At 42.0% G+C, this 16,146-nt stretch overlaps 1 protein-coding gene across 4 annotated transcripts in view; it reads right to left on the bottom strand.

The window, feature by feature from the left end:
* The window catches only part of LOC134909816 (uncharacterized), a 366,238-nt gene that overhangs the window by 271,247 nt on the left and 78,845 nt on the right, over positions 1–16,146 (bottom strand). For all 4 annotated transcript variants that reach the window (XM_063917096.1, XM_063917098.1, XM_063917097.1 and 1 more), the window contains 5 exons: positions 10,529–10,661; positions 5,424–5,630; positions 3,801–3,993; positions 2,408–2,538; positions 82–282 (listed from right to left, as the gene is read on the bottom strand). In XM_063917096.1, the coding sequence (XP_063773166.1) occupies positions 82–282; positions 2,408–2,538; positions 3,801–3,993; positions 5,424–5,630; positions 10,529–10,661 (865 nt within the window). The remainder of the gene's footprint in view (positions 1–81; positions 283–2,407; positions 2,539–3,800; positions 3,994–5,423; positions 5,631–10,528; positions 10,662–16,146) is intronic.

Below are 16,146 nucleotides of genomic sequence, written 5' to 3'. Positions count from 1 at the left end.
TGCATTAAAAATAATGTCAAGAAGCTGTTTTCACCAATAAAGGAATAAGCACCATTTGTGAAGGAACGTCTGTTTACTTACTTGGCTACTCAATACGTTTCTAACAAGCTGTAAGTGAATCCTCAGACACTGGCACTCATCCCTATAAGCTTCCAGGAAGTATTTGGAGCCAATGTCAAACCGTGGGCGCCTATACATGATGTCAGTAATCACTTGTGCCAAGGTAAATCTTTCTTCTGGATCAAGGACATGCTGATAATCTTCATAGTAACTATCTACAAGCTAATTAGAAAGTACACAAAGACATACAGTTCATGTTAGAAATTGGACAATTGGTCTTCTACACTGTAGCAGATGCATAATCACAGTCTGCAATGTATTACTTACTAGAGGTCATGTATAACAGTGCAGTAGACTCTGGTCATTACCGTAATCCAACATTCTTACAACAATAATGGATAAAATATTGACACTACAGAATCATTTTGTTTACTTGGCAAAAGTTGAAAAAAATAAGTTAGTTTTCATTAGAAACAAATTTGCAATGTCAATTTACATGTAAATTTCTTTTAAACTAGAGATTAGAAAATATCTGAATTGGTTTTTTTTAAATGTCACACAAATAATATTGTTTTGCACATTAATTTAGCTTTATTTTCAACTTGATCAGTTTATGAAAAATACTTCTTTACACCAGTGACGCGGGGACAAGTGAGGCAGAGCCTCTCCTGTCATATTCCAGTATACTCCAGAGTTTTCACTATAAAAATTATAAGAAAAATACAAAGACGATATTAAAAATACCTTTTCTGTATTATTCTAATCATTTTTATAATATGGTATTTTGCACAAATACTGTTTCACTGCAGTACAATACATACTATCTTGAAGTTACTCTTTTGCTTTCTATATATGAATAGAGGTAGGAATATGAGCGTCTGCTGTGTGTTTTGAATTGGGTAGGTAGGACTAAGAACACTTAAGGCCAAATCAACCAGAAAAATATACTAAGGAGGAGATTTAGCAAATCTTGAAGAGAGATAAAGTGGAGAGAAATATACCGGTACAGCGCATTGATTATCTGGCACCTGAAGTAACACACAATTCAAAGGATTTTTCATACACTTTGTATCACTGGCTGAGAGGTCAGAGAAGTCATAAGCCTGATGGTCAGCAACATGGAGTCTAGAACCCATACTGACCCACTTTCGGGTCAGGACCCACAGTTTGAGTACCGCTGGTATAGAACAAAAGTGACAAGTATTATATGTTACAGTAACAGCACCATCTTATCTTCATGATGTATGCTGTGTTAACTATGTGTACAAACTTAGGGCTATACACAGAAATCTATGTGTCATGCAGAAACACTATCATTTTATACGGGTTCACTACGGCTGGCCGGCGGTCGGGCTCCCGGCGACCAGCATCCCGGCGCCGGGAGCCCGACCGCCGGCTTACCGACAGCTTGGCGAGCGCAAATGAGCCCCTTGCGGGCTCGCTGCGCTCGCCACGCTACGGGCACGGTGGCGCGCTACGCGCGCCACACTATTTTATTCTCCCTCTATGGGGGTCGTGGACCCCCACGAGGGAAAATAATTGTCGGTATTCCGGCTGTCGGGCTCCCGGCGCCGGTATACTGAGCGCCGGGAGCCCGACCGCCGGCAAACAGAAGACCACCCTTTTATACCACTGCTAACAAGAATGCAATAGGATGTCCTGGAACTGAAATGTTACACATCAGAAGACGAAAGCAATAGTGGGGAGCCAAAGTCCACAATATGCAATCTGGAACAACTGACAGGTATCAGCAAAAGTTGCACTGGCAATGAGATACGAGCAGAGAGAGACTTAATAAAGCACCATGGCTGCGGACTGGACGCAAGAGTCATGTGCTGGAGCTCAGAGCTGTAATTGGAGGAACCGCGATTAGCTGACTCTGAACAAGATGGTGGTGCCCATGTCCTGGCAGCGCCGGTTCCAGATTAAAGCAATAAACAATCTAAGTATTTCTTTGAGCCAGAAACATATCTTAAAACTACAGGTGAGAGACAGCTGAATGAGTGTACAGCTATGAAGAGACATCGCTTAGTGCATAAACAGATCTTGTTAGTCCAGTGTGTGAAAGCACCACAAGGATTATGCACTGCCTTACAAAGTACGTACACAGAAACAGTGTAAACATAACAAAGTAAGTGCAAAAGACATACAGTAGAAACACTGCAGAACATGGGATACAAGCTGTGTAAAACAATGCTGCATAAGTGGTCATAATACTCATAAAAGCATTGCCAGCTGAACTGCTGTTGTCAGTGGTGAGGAGATGATGGTATACTGTAAGTGAGGGAGAGAGATGCACATGAGGGAAGAGTGTCCTACTAAAGCCAGCAGACAAAGAATGACATACCTGTTGTTTATTTTCTAATAGGGAACATTCCCAAGTCCACAGGTCAAGCAGCAGAGCAAAGCGATCCACGTTAACGTGTGCCCACTCTGATAGGTCCACAGCACTCGCTTCTTTTTTAGTTGACTTAAAACCTTTCAGATCAAAGATAGAACTATTTGCATTAGGTTGATTATGACACCCAATAAAAATGACAAATTATCAACTTTACATAAAAAGTATGGGCTGTGAAAAAGAATAGTGAATTGTGACTAGTGCCCTACAAAACTGGTGGCAATGGCAATATCTAGCCTTTTGTAAAAAATAGCTGTGAGCACTTTACACAGGCAGAAGTGATAATAGAATTATTACAAATTCAAGTTCAGATTTAGCATTAACCACAGTTAGGGTTTTCATGTGCCCTGGTTTTTCAAACATGACATCTTTAATGCATGATGTATAATTTTGCATAATCCAGATTCAATAGGTTGCTGTAACCATTTTAATTGGCAAGTAAAGGAAGCATTGAATATAATTTATGTTCTAAATAAATTTAAGGTTGCACAGTTATTTTATATTTTAACACAGTGGTTCTCAAACTGTGTGGCGTGGCACCCTGGGGTGCCTCAGGACACTTGCAGGGGTGCCTTGGATTGGTGGTCCAGGACCAATTCAAATTATTTATGGTCAAAGTAATAGGCAAAACCAGTGCTGGTGGCTGCCAATCATAAAATATGTGGACAAACAGAGGCAAATCTTGTCCCTCACCACACAATTGAACCTAAGGATGACATATAAAACACAATTTACTTAATTTAATATTTCTGTCTAAATTTCTCAATAAGAACTTTTGGCTTAGGGGTGATGTGAAAAAATTCTGATACTCAAGAACACCGTGATTCAGAAAAGTTTGAGAACCACTGATTTAAAATATAAAAATTATGGGGCTGTGCAAAGGTCAGACTCTTTGTATTTTACTATCAAAGAAAAAAAAACTGAGGAAATGGAGCAATCAACAGAAATGTCATGGCGTTTATACCAAGTATATATGAAATTCCAACTGGCTGCCAGTGTGAAGGCTAATATTCATGGTCATTGATTGCAACTGTGGCACTTCTGCACAGATTAGATTGTAAATTACAACAATAAACAAGGAACAATAATTGCGTCATGGGGTTATAGTTGTTTCCATCACAGAGGGACAATGTGGAAATATCACCATGGTTTGGTTATGAGACAGGCAATCTGTGGTACTACAGCTGCTATGCAACTACACATCCCAGCATACCCTGGCACAGTTTTAGCATGCCCTAACATCATAACTGTGGCAGGGCATGCTGGGATGCGTAGCTGGACAGGAGCTGGAGTGCCACAGGTTGTCAGTCATCTACCCCTAGTTTAATTGTTCCTTACTTACTTTTTTCCCTCTCTATAAAGAGGGTTGTTAGAAGCAGTAATTGTTCTTGCAACTCATGTAGATCTTCAAGTGCTGCATCGTACATAATAAATGCTCCTTTCTGATCCTGAGTGTGGACAATCCCATCTTCAACTGTGTAGTAGTCATCATGATTTTCCACCTCTGAAAACTCCATGAACTGTGCACTGTGTAGCTGGTTGTGGAGATAGGCGACACAGCAGAGAGAAGCAGAATGTCATGCAGTGAGAAGTGTAGTGATACATCATTACAGCAGGAGCATATTCTGATACCACTCTGCAAATGGCCTGTTTAACTGTTTCAAGTTCACCTTCTGGGATATACTAGGAAATCCAATGCCATGAGTTCTATTTTATATACTTGCAGGTCCATAGAAAGTTGCACCGGGCCTATGTACGTAATCGCGGGAGGCTTGGCCACCCCCCACCTTATAAATAAATGAAAAAATAATAGAGAAGCACCATAGTGCCCCTCAGCCAGGGGCACATCCAGAGGGGGGACCACGATGAGTGTGAATGATTTCCCCTTACCCCACCCACAGGCAGCCTTCCCAGCCACACTGCAGCCCAGCCAGTACAGAGCAGCATGAGCTGGCTGGGCATAGAAGAAGCAGCTGCTGCCAGGTAAAGGGGGAAGCAGGGAGCGCTGGTGGGCTCGGATAATTATTACCTACTCGCCCACCCCTCTTGGTGGTAGTGTATACCTGCAACCAAGGGAGACGGCCCAGGCCTCATACCAACTGCACCCTATGCACCTGCTATAGCTACACCCCAGTGTGCAGCTGTAATGGGGCCTGTCTTCTATGTTAGTTTCTGTGCCACTGAGCGGTAGATGGGGCCTTTACATACTGTATGTTGCTATGGGACCCACAAATGACTAGATACGTCCGAATTTGCAATTTACCTTATATATAAGTTAAAAAAGTTATTAAGCAAACTATGAGCCATGGCCATTAATAATCTCCAAGCAAAGTTATTTGAAACATATTGGGGGAGATATGGCAAACAACCAAGGAACATAAAATGGAGACATTGCCCAATGCAGTTTCTGACATTTTTCTAGCACAGCTTGTAACATGACAATAAGAATCTAAATTGGTTCTTATGGGCAACCTTTCACTTTCACTCTCTCTGTGGTTTGATACATTACTCCAAGGAGCACTATTCACGGGACTGCTAGTCACAAGAGGCCATACACATCTGAGTGTGTGAGTGTTTGCTCTGCCCTGTCCATTATATATTGTCTGCAGTTGATGATAATAATAGTAGAGTAGACATCAGCATGTGCATTGGGTGTGCAGGATGTGCACCTGCACACACCACTTGGACAGCCACTACCTAAATCTGTGCACTCTCTGTGCTGGGACTGGCAGACACCAGATCCTGGCCACGTACTTGGGGGATGGGGAGCACATGCAGTGACGTTGGCAGGCACTCCAATCCATTGGCACCATGTCATCAGCCAGCCCCCAGGAAGACATGAGAGGACTGTGTTGGAGAGTGTGACCATGTACAGGCCTGCACACACCTATGCAAGTAGATATGACAAAATGCCAAAACACAGACAAAAACATAGCTATGCGAGTACATCTCTGCTGAATAATACCTTAAAGTCAGCTGGAGTTTGGTGCATATACTGATGAGATCCAAGTCCTCCTGACATACCAGACCCTCCTTGAGCAGCATTTAGCCAGCAAGTCTCTTCACCTGTGCTGCGCACCAGGTGACCAGAATTACTATGGAGACAGCAGGTGTCAATCGTCAGAGTTCTCTCTAGGGATCGGAAATAGTTTAGGAATCCAAGGCAGACACGCTGAAATAAAAACCAGCAAGATCACTATAGTATGTACAGGAACCACTCGATTACTACATTGATAATCTGTATACCCGTCTCAGTTAATATGCAGTTACATTGGGGGTCACCAGTTAATGGATCATAGAGATCAAGTTATATGAAGATTTAAGAGGTCACACAAACTGGGTGTGGATCATTAGATCTAAACTAAAAGGACTACAGTCAAAAGGTCAACATGCCAAAGATGGACAGGATCAAAAGGCCGACATGGAATAGGTGGACAGTAGAAAAGGTCGACAGGGAAATGGTTGACACAAAAAAACGTTACTTTTTTTGTTGTTAATTTTTGGAGTGTTTTGTCCCTTTTTTTTACCACTAAAAAGTCCCATTAGTGTACCGCTTCACTCGCAAAGCTTCAGACAGGTTACTATTCCCAATAACAGTCCATGTGGATGGAACAGTATGAAAAAGTAAAAAAAAAAAAAACCACAAAAAAACATTGTTATGTTGACCTTTTGAACCTGCTAACCTTTTGTACTCTCTACCTTTTACATGTCAACCTTTTGATCATGTCGACCTAATGCACGTCGACCATTAATGGTCGACCTTTTGACTATCGACCTATAGACCGGATAGCAAACAAAAAGCAAAGTGGTTAAATGTATCTAACTGTATCGGAAACACTTCCTTATATATAATACACATCAGTGTATTTGTTCAGATGCCAGTGATCCCAGTAGTGTGAGCACTGAACATACCCCCTGAATGTGCAGAATATTGCTATAAAAGCTCTCGGATGTGCACAGTAAGACTCTTGTGCACTGCCAGGACCAGTGAAGAGTTAGGAGAAAACTGCGCCTACGCTGCACCATGCCGGCCAAGTCTTCTCCATTATGCAATATATACATCAGTGTTTAGCTATATACAGCAGCACTGGACAGACAAGGGACAATTAATTAAAACAAATCAGACCTTAGACACATGATTATGTTTGCGTGTCATGCACAGCGTGTGAATTCTCCAAGCAAGTATACAGTAATTATACAGCATATAACATGTGCATATCATACAAATCCTGTAATGTCCATAGAGTTACATATGACATAATAGGCGGGATGTAATAGTGTCTGAGTTTGCGTACAGACTTTTTTTTAAGCGGCAGTCATTTACAAGATATAACCATACCTTGTAAATGACTGCCGCTTTAAAAAAAAGTCTGCGATCGTCCGGTATCCCACACCTCCGGCAAACTCGGATGCTATTACAGCCCACCTAAAGGATGAAGAGTATGCGAATGGGCTGATATGGGCCACACTGACAACAGACGTGAGCATAAGGCGCAGATATAATGTGCATGTTAGCATTGCATTTAGAAATATTTATCTGTTAGCAGTGTTTTCAACTTTTCATTGCAAACTGAATTTCCATACACAAACTGATCTACTAGTGCATGTCTTAGTATCATTATTTGTGGGAATGCAGAAAAATAAATTGTGTTTTTTGTTTTGGGGTCTTCGTAAGAGTGGGCAGCAAAGCGACATTTTATATGTGCTCAAATACAGCTAAAGGTAAGTTCATTTTCTGACAGAAGCCCTTGGTGGGTGTGACATGGCTGCTGCTCCCACAATCACTGAAATTGGTGACCACCTGCCTAGGCCAGAGTCAGGGCCGTTTCTTGGGGCAGGCGAGCAGTGCAACCGCACTGGGCGCCCGCCGCGGCACTAACTGTGGCTCCCTGCTTCCCCCTCCTATTTCTCCCCGAGTAACCCGCTCGGGGGGCGGAGTTTCACGGAATGACGCAGTTGCGTCATTACGTCACAACGCAACCCCGTCACTCCGCGAAACTCCCCCCCCCCCCTACCCCGAGCGGAGTACAGAGGGGGATCCAAGTTAGGAAGAGGGAAAGGCCGGCGCGAGGAGCGACTGGTGAGGCGGGCCGAAGAGCGGTAATCGCCTCTGTAAGTATTCTCTCTCTCTCTCAATGTGTAAAATGGGGACACCTGCCGTAATGTGTGAAATGGGGACTCTTGCCTGCCGTAGTGTGGGGATTTAATGTATCAAGGGCATTGCGGTGTGTGGCATAATATGGTGCAGGGGGCATTACTGTGTGGGGCTTAATATGGTAGAATTTTTTTTTCCAGTGGTGGTCGTGATCTGTTGGAGCAGGGTCAAAAACTGGATTGTGAGGTAGTCTTTTCAGACGAGGCCATGCCCATTTAAATGAGGCCACACTCATTTAGATGAGGCCACGCCCCCTTGCCGGGTGCGCGCACATGTTTTTTTTTTTATCTAGGTGTGTGGGGGGGGGGCACATTTTTTTATGTCATGGGGGGCGCAGTTTTAAATCTCGCACTGGGAGCCAAATTGGCTAGAAACAGCCCTGGCCAGAGTGCTATACACCACCCAGCACAGCTGAAATGGATGATGCATGCCGTATTCCTCATCCTCAGTTCTTAGGGTGGGATGCTCCGGCCAATAAGATATTAAGACATTCTGTGAGAACAGAGCTCTCTGACACCAGAGAAGCTGCATGTTGTCATTCCTGACATGAGGAGTGTGAGCTGCTGGATGGTTAAATAAGGACTGAGCTGAGACCATTAGCAGTGCCTGCTGATGCCGTACTAGCGGTAGGGGGGTCTCCATCATCTGTCACTGACTGAGCAGCTCTGATCACCACTGGCTGCCCATGAACAATGATAGGTTGTCTTTGCACCATCCCAGAAGAAGAATTCTATTGTGAAGTTTGTCCAGGTGAAAAAGTAAGAGAACCATTGTATTCAAATATTTTAAAGAAGCTTAACTACTGCTCCCATTTACATTTTGCCCAGGTATTGATTCAAAACAAATATATCTGGAATAAAAGTCAGGTTTAGCTTATTGGGAAGTATAGAAATATAGTGAAAATGTGTTAAAATATGTCTTAATTGCATAAAGCTACAGTATGTTGAATTGTGATTGAATGACCCATCCGCCATCCTGTGTGGCTTCACAAGCTGCCGTTGACATGGCCCTTCCTCCGGCTCCCTCTTCATGCTGCACTGTGTTCTTCCCGCAGCTGCATTTTGCTGCTGATGGGAAGCAACGGACCTCTCTCTGTTCCCCAATGGCACTTGTAAATTAACTGTTTATTTACTGTAAAGAGTTATTTAATAAAATAACACAATTGAAGAAGCACTTGCAAGTGCCACCACAGTACAGACAGAGGGGAAATGCTTCCCGTCAGCAGCAGCAGGGAGAATATAGAAAAGTGTACTGTAAAATATATATATATATATTTTTAATATTATATACACTTAACACACTTGTAATTAGTATTGCACGTGTGCAGCTTCTGTGATTACAGGTGCGTTAAGTTAGAGAAGGCAAAGATAAGCATCTCTGGAGGTCATTCCGAGTTGTTCGCTCGCAAGGCGATTTTAGCAGAGTTGCTCACGCTAAGCCGCCGCCTACTGGGAGTGAATCTTAGCATCTTAAAATTGCGAACGACGTATTCGCAATTTTGCGATTACAAACTTCTTAGCAGTTTCAGAGTAGCTTCAGACTTACTCGGCATCTGCGATCAGTTCAGTGCTTGTCGTTCCTGGTTTGATGTCACAAACACACCCAGCGTTCGCCCAGACACTCCCCCGTTTCTCCAGCCACTCCTGCGTTATTTCCGGAAACGGTAGCGTTTTTTCCCACACGCCCATAAAACGGCCTGTTTCCGCCCAGAAACACCCATTTCCTGTCAATCACACTACGATCGCCTGAGCGAAGAAAAAGCCGTGAGTAAAATTCCTAACTTCATAGCAAATTTACTTGGCGCAGTCGCAGTGCGGACATTGCGCATGCGCACTAAGCGGAAAATCGCTGCGATGCGATGAAATTTACCGAGCGAACAACTCGGAATAAGGGCCCCTATTCCGGAAAGCTGTCCCCACCAAAATTACAGCTTTTTAGAAGTGTTACTTATGTACAGGAGGCACGATTAATGCCTCCATTAATTAAGTAGAACTCATGCGAGTTTTAAACTTAATTAACTCATCATAATTTTTAATTAGTGACCAAAGTAAACTGGAAAATGCATCTGAATTATTGTTAATGTGACATTACTAAGCATATACTTAAAAAACCATAAGTGAATGTTTGATATTTACACATCTGGTGTTATCCAACAGTCACAAGGGTTCTTCATCCTTCATAAGGCAAATCAGACTACATACAGTACACAGAATGTGTTTATATACACTTCCTAAAAGGCTTTCTTACTTTATTCAGTTCTATGCAAGGAAGATGTAAATGCTGGCTACTTGTTTGTTAGACTGTTTTGGTGATAATTGATCCTTATAGAGAAAGGGAATACAACAGTCTTTTGGGTGTATTCAATGCATGTCGGATCTTTTCCAACGGAAAGGATCCGACAATGCAGTATTCAATTTGCGGCCAAATCTGACAGGATTTGTCCGTTCTTGACAATGTCAATCCATCTTTTTTTAAAGTCGGATTGACATTGTCGAAAACGGGGCTAAAAGCTGTCGGATTTGGCTGCAAAATCTGCCGATCCACGTGTTTTCCAACAAGTCGGAATTGCCGACCTGACGGAAAAATGTCAGCCCCACTGAATAGGTCGAATCACTATTCGACCTGATAAAGTCGGAAACTGCTGTCCTTACCGGCAAGACGGCAGTTTCTACAAGAATTGAACACACCTATATGAATGCAGTTTGTAGCTCTGCATTTCTAGCATTTACGCAGCTTGAAAAAAATATACAACAGATTAGCACCCTTGCATATCCACCATAAGGGATTTGTTTCTTGAGGAACAACCACTGTCTTGGTTGAATATGCATGATTCACCTAAGAGTAGTATCCAGTATCACTACATACTGTATACCCCAGTCTGAAAATGTTCTTCATTACATGAAAAGGGAGATTACCTGAAGATCTCTCAGCCTAAGATGACGCAAGTAGAGAAGAGATAAATAAGCTCCTTTCATCATTACAGGATCTTTGCCGTTATCTTCTGCCTCATCTAATCCCAGTAGTTGCAGAGTGTTCTGGTAATTGTACCTTATTAAAATAACATAAGAAATAAGCAAACTTATACACATATATATGGATTTGTCAATATCATAACTCATTAGTTAAAATTATAATAAATAATAATAATAATAATAATACAGGTTGAGTATCCCTTATCCAAAATGCTTGGGACCAGAAATATCTTTGATATCGGATTTTTCCGTATTTTGGAATAATTGCATACCATAATGAGATATCATGGTGATGGGACCTAAGTCTAAGCACAGAATGCATTTATGTTACATATACACCTTATACACACAGCCTTGAGGTAATTTTAGCCAATATTTTTAATAACTTTGTGCATTAAACAAAGTGTGTGTACATTCACACAATTCATTTGTTTCATATACACCTTATACACACAGCCTGAAGGTCATTTAATACAATATTTTTAATAACTGTGTGTATTAAACAAAGTTTGTGTACATTGAGCCATCAGAAAACAAAGGTTTCACTATCTCACTCAAAAAATTCTGTATTTCGGAATATTCCGTATTTCGGAATATTTGGATATGGGATACTCAACCTATAATAATAAGTTCTGAGCAATCTTTTAAGTAGCTTATAATGTGATATTCTTATAAAACTGTGAGGTTTGACGAGCCTACAGTGCATTCAGGGCTTAATTCAGACCTGATGGCAAAAGCAAAATCTTTCTCTAATGGGCAAAACCAAGTGCACTGCAGGTGGGGCAAATGTAACATGTGCAGAGAAAGTTAGATTTGGGTAGGTTATATTGTTTCTGTGCAGGGTAAATACTGGCTGCTTTATTTTTACACTGCAATTTAGATTTCAGTTTGAACACACACCACACCCAAATATAACTCTCTCTGCACATGTTATATCTGCCCCATCTGCAGTGCAACATGGTTTTGCCCATTAGAGAAAAATGTTGCTGTTGTGATCAGGTCTGAATTAGGCCCCCAATGCCGAAATATTACATGGTAAAAGAGAGTTCTCATACAAGATCACGTATAGCACTATTTCAGAATGCTAACTGCATGAGATGCTCCTCCTACTGTATTTTGGTCTATTCATCATGCAAGAAAGGTGTGTGAGAGTAGGTGTTTGATGATGATTGCACATAATTATTACTACTGTCACTTCCTCAGTTTTGTTCTCAGCACAGAGTAAATGAGTTGAATCCATAACTATTGCTCTAACACTTCTAATGTAAGAATCAAAACCCAACAAATCCCTGAGAGCTTCATGCAGAGTTGGATGGAATATACGTCTAAATCATAACCACTAGAAGTGTCCTAGAAAAGGTGAATTTTACTTACTGTAACTGTTAAAGTTACACTTAGTTTCGTAGACTTATAGGTGGTGTCTTAGTGAAGCTCACGCAACTACCCACTGCCCAGCAGTCTTTTAGTCTCCTGCATCCAAAGACTTCGTCTTTAGCTGACGCCTTTCCAGGGTGAATTAGGTCCTCCCCGTACTCAGATGCCCCCAGGTTTTCCGTATATACAAGGTTACTACCGGTGGCTGGGCAGGGGTAAATGCAATACGGTGAGACGTTCACCTGACACCACCTTACTACTTTGCTAAGGCACAGACTGAGGAGAGTGTTCTCAACACAAACAAAATATACATATCACAAGGCACAGAGTGTTGAAAGCAATGACACTGAATATACAAGTGATTGTGAATGCAACAATGCATAAGATGTAATAAGCAACTTAATAAACTGTGAAAGCAACAATGCTCAAAGATGTTATCAGAAACTTAATAAACTGTGAAAGCAACAATTCACAAAGGTGTTATAATACAGAAATGCAGGCAAGCAGTGTCCGTGTGGAACCTCCACAAAAACCTGAATACAAGGCTAGTTGGTTCTGGTCAGGTAAGCAATCTAGCAAGGTCTCCGGTTCACAGGTTCAACACAGGCAGACAGGATCTCATATGAGTTGACAGGTTCTCACTGAAGCAGGAACTATCACCAGTGATATGACAGAGACCAGGTAGGGAATATAAATGGTGCCTGCACCAATCAGAATGCAGAGTAGTAATTGCAGCATTCAATGTAGCTGCCCTGCTGCACGTAAACTACCTCCTAAGCAACAAGGTACGCCGTCTGCCTCCTGCGTCCCCGTTGCTAGGAGTCTGGCGGTTCCCAGCGCCGGCGTCCGCCTGTTGCTAGGCGCCGGGTGGGGACCAGGAGGCATTGCGCCTGGCGTCAGCCTGTTGCTAGGCGCCGGGACGGGATCAATGGGAGACGCGGCGCCCCGGCTCCAATGCAACAGCCGGGACGCGCGTCTCCTGCTGCTGCTGACATTCACTTGCAGAGCTTACCACATACAGAAGATGTGTCCAGCATAGCAAGGGTAGTAAATGTCCTAGCTTTATGTCATCGTGATGCCACAACTCTTAATTTACACCAGTGAATGTGGCTTCAAGTTCACAGTGATAATAGTAAATCCTAACATTTCTAACAATATAGCACATGCCTGTGAACTGAAGTGTTAATTATTATTATTTATTAATAAGTTGCATTTGCCATGTAAAAGGAATTAGAACTAGACACAAAGGCAAAGTGAACGTATTACGTTCAAATCAAAACACATTTAAATATGATTTATTACAGCAGACTGATTGCTAATATCACAGTAGGAATGCAGAGAGATTGCAGCAACTACATTACTATAGCACTGACATAAGTGGGAGGATTAGGTGGCAATAATGGAATCAGTAGTGACCGCCATTTGTAGTCATCATCATCAGTATGCACTATGCACCAATTAATGAGTACCAGCAATCAGAGGCGATTTAGGACAGGAGAGAGCCTCTGTGCATGCTCTGTGCAGGCCCCTTTCTCTCTGACACAAAGTCAGAGTCTATTGCGCTGCCAGAGTCTATGGTGCATGCGCAGGTCTCCGGAAACATGGCACCTGTTTCTTGTTCTTGGGGACTTCTCTATTGTACATGCGCAGATCCCTAGAAAATGCCCACTGCACCATTTTCTTTTGTGATTTCTGCTTCCTTGCAGTGTCGGGCCACCAGCTGCCACAGGATTCTGGAGACGGTGGCAAGATGTGTGTAATTATATATGGGTGCAGTGCACACCCTGCACTTATTATACATATGCCATTGCCCGCAAGTGATTCTTTATCAAACAAGCAAATATGCCCATTTCTTCAGGTCAACATGGGACATATTTTGCATAAAGACACACTAAATTTTGGCATCACTTACACGCCCCCTCCATCCATTTCATTAAACTTAACGCAAGGGGTCGGAACTGAAATATTTGTATCAGTTGGCATTGCAAAGGATGTGTAAATATTTGAATTGTCCATGTACAGTTGGAAAAAAATGCACAATTTGTGCTAAAAAAGGGGCAAATAATGTTTCTGTCCAATGCTACATAATCGCATAGATGGGTAGGAAAAAGGTTAAAGCGCTGAATGGTCAAATATGAGAGCAAAAGGTCACATGAAAATACACATTTATTGAAATTAAAAATAGGCTTAAAATTGATTAAAAATTGGTAACACTGTAAAAAAGTGAGTACTGAATACTGAGGGACACAGGGAAGTGTCCAAACGTTATGTCTCTCCCAATCCTGATGAAATTGCATAGACAATTCACACCTGTTCCAATAAAGCAGTCCCTTAATAGATGTGCTCAAGATATCTCGTTAATGTTCCATCAGATATTATAGTTACCACCAGCGATTGTCCAAGGTGTTTAAGCGGATAAGCATCCGCAGCGGCTTGTCCCTTGTTAAGCTGTGGGTGATGGAAAAACGGGTCCACGAAATGAGCCAATGGTGGGGACCTGGTCCAGGTGGAGAGTCTTCAGGAAAGGATTGTAGATGGTGAGTACACACAGCACCAGTCGCCAACGCGTTTCGTTGCGGTCACGCAACTTTTTCAAGGTAGTAAAGGTGCTGCTATCCAGGGTTTTTATACCCTTTACAAAATGGTTGCTCATTTGCATGTGTGATTGACAGTGACCAAATACTCTCATTATATGACCAAAATGACAGACAGACACTTTAAATTGTTAAATGAGTAACATATAATAAATAATAAATATAATACACTTTGTTTCTTATATAACTATGGTTTAGTCAATTATAAAGAATCAAATCACATATCCTCCATAGTTCAGAAGGGAAGGAGGGATAATAAAAACCCGGAGTAAAGTGCAAAGGGATCTCTCATTGATCCTATATAAAAGAGGCTCAGAATCCTATCCATATATTGCATAGAATTAATCAGCATAAGTGAGGGCAGGTGAATTTCAACACTTACTGAGGAACTAGCACCTGTGAGTTTAGTTCCACGTCATTGTTCTGCGGCCGAGAGTCCAGATGACGGGAACACGTGGGCGTCCCCACTGTGCGCGTCACTGGGCTTCACGTGCAGTCTGGAGGTCGCGCCCGAGTGACGCGACCGTCGGATTTTACTTGTAAAAAGAAGTAGAGGCGGCGGAGATTGGTCCGCTCTCCGACCGTCGCTATGGTAACAGGTGGGCGTGAGGGTTACCATGGTGGCGGATGATACAGTACACGTCCCCAAATGAGTCGCGTCTGAGTGACGTGACTGTCAGGTTTTGTTTACGTCAGAAGGTAGGAGCAGCAGGGATTGGTCCGCTCTCCGGCCGTTACTGTGGTGACGGGTGGACGTGAAGGTTGCCATGGTGGCGGACAATGTAGTGTGCGTCACCTTGGCAACACACACCGCACTGTCCGTCGCCACAGCAAAGGGGGACATTAAAAAGCATATATATAATTAATAATTAGGTATATAGTAAAGCGCTTAATATAAATGTGATGGATAAATAAATAAGGCAGTGAAAAACGGAGGAAGACCTAAAAAAACACACATTTCTTAATGAGGAATAATATCTACAAAAAAATATATATATAATAAATGTTGATAATAATATAACAACAATTTTAACCTAATAATAGGACACTTGAAAAATCACATATGTCTAAGGTACATATATACTAAAAAAAGAAATGGTGACACATACAAAAAGTGAAAATAAAGAATAAAAATTATAATACTTGTTTTAATAAACAATTAAATTAAATTAGACAAAAATATTTTTTCCCCCTTTTTTTGTAGTAAGCTGTTAGGTATGGGTGTAGCACCATACTGAAGTGTTTGGCTTAAGAGAACAGGGGAACTGAAGGGATCATAGAACTGGGTTCAGTTCTACCTGTTCATTAAGGCCGGAAGGGTATATCGTATTAAGCCTAAACATCCAATAAAGCTCTTGTTTGCATAATAATTTATACCGATCCCCACCCCTCTTAGTTTTCACAATGTGTTCAATAGCTACTACTCCTAGGAGGTTGGGATCGCTGTCGTGACAGTCTCTGAAATGTCTAGAGACACTATGGGGTATATTTACTAAGCTCCCGATTTTGACCGAGATGCCGTTTTTTCTTCAAAGTGTCATCTCGGTTAATCTCGGTCATTTACTAAACACTAATCACGGCAGTGATGAGGGC

This window comes from Pseudophryne corroboree, chromosome 4, assembly GCF_028390025.1.
Source record: "Pseudophryne corroboree isolate aPseCor3 chromosome 4, aPseCor3.hap2, whole genome shotgun sequence".
In the NCBI taxonomy this organism is placed as follows: Eukaryota; Metazoa; Chordata; class Amphibia; order Anura; family Myobatrachidae; genus Pseudophryne; species Pseudophryne corroboree.
This window is presented reverse-complemented; position numbering and strand designations above follow the sequence as displayed.